Below are 921 nucleotides of genomic sequence, written 5' to 3'. Positions count from 1 at the left end.
CAGCCCCTCGGGAGGGAGCTGCCTGCCCAAGCAGAACATCATGTTCATGAAGACGCACAAGACGGCCAGCAGCACCATCCTCAACATCCTCTTCCGCTTCGGGGAGAAGCACCGCCTGAAATTCGCCTTCCCCAACGGCCGCAACGACTTCTACTACCCGTCGTTCTTCGAGCGCAGTCAGGTGCAGCACTACCGGCCAGGCGCCTGCTTCAACATCATCTGCAACCACATGCGCTTCCACTACGAGGAGGTGCGCAAGCTCCTGCCGGCCGACGCCACCTTCGTGACGGTGCTGCGGGACCCCGCCTACCTCTTCGAGTCCTCCTTCCACTACTTCGGGCCCGTCATCCCCCTCACCTGGAAGCTGACGGGGGAGGACAAGCTGGCAGAGTTCCTCCGGGACCCTCAGCGCTACTACGACCCCAACGGGTTCAACGCTCACTACCTCCAAAACCTCCTCTTCTTCGACCTGGGCTACGACAACACCATGGAGGCCGACAGCCCGCTGGTGGAGGAGTACATCCGGGAGATAGATCGCCGCTTCCACCTCGTCATGTTGCTCGAGTACTTCGACGAGTCCCTGGTGCTGCTGAAGGACCTGCTGTGCTGGGAGCTGGAGGACATCCTCTACTTCAAGCTGAACGCCCGGAAGGGCTCCACCGTCTCGCGGCTGACACCTGAGCTCTACGCGAAGGCCAACTCCTGGAACCTCATCGACGCCCAGGTCTACCGCTATTTTAATGCCACCTTGTGGCGCAAGGTGGAGGCCTACGGGAGGGAGCGGATGGCCGAGGACGTGGCCAAGCTGCGGCAGGAGAACGAGAAGATGAAGAGCATCTGCATCGACGGGGGGCACCCCGTGGACGCCAGCGCCATCCAGGAGTCCTCCATGCAACCCTGGCAGCCGCTGGGGGAGAAGTC

At 62.1% G+C, this 921-nt stretch overlaps 1 protein-coding gene across 2 annotated transcripts in view; it reads left to right on the top strand.

The window, feature by feature from the left end:
- GAL3ST1 (galactose-3-O-sulfotransferase 1) overlaps nt 1–921 on the top strand; it is a 3,238-nt gene that overhangs the window by 2,045 nt on the left and 272 nt on the right. For both annotated transcript variants that reach the window (XM_010146268.1, XM_010146269.1), the window contains one exon: nt 1–921. This exon ends at the window's left edge or, in 1 of these variants, runs on beyond it. In XM_010146268.1, the coding sequence (XP_010144570.1) occupies nt 1–921 (921 nt within the window).

The sequence above is a fragment of the Buceros rhinoceros genome, unplaced genomic scaffold (genome assembly GCF_000710305.1).
Source record: "Buceros rhinoceros silvestris isolate BGI_N320 unplaced genomic scaffold, ASM71030v1 scaffold23392, whole genome shotgun sequence".
NCBI lineage: Eukaryota > Metazoa > Chordata > Aves > Bucerotiformes > Bucerotidae > Buceros > Buceros rhinoceros.
Note: the sequence above shows the minus strand (reverse complement) of the source record. Positions and strands in the feature narration are given on the sequence as shown.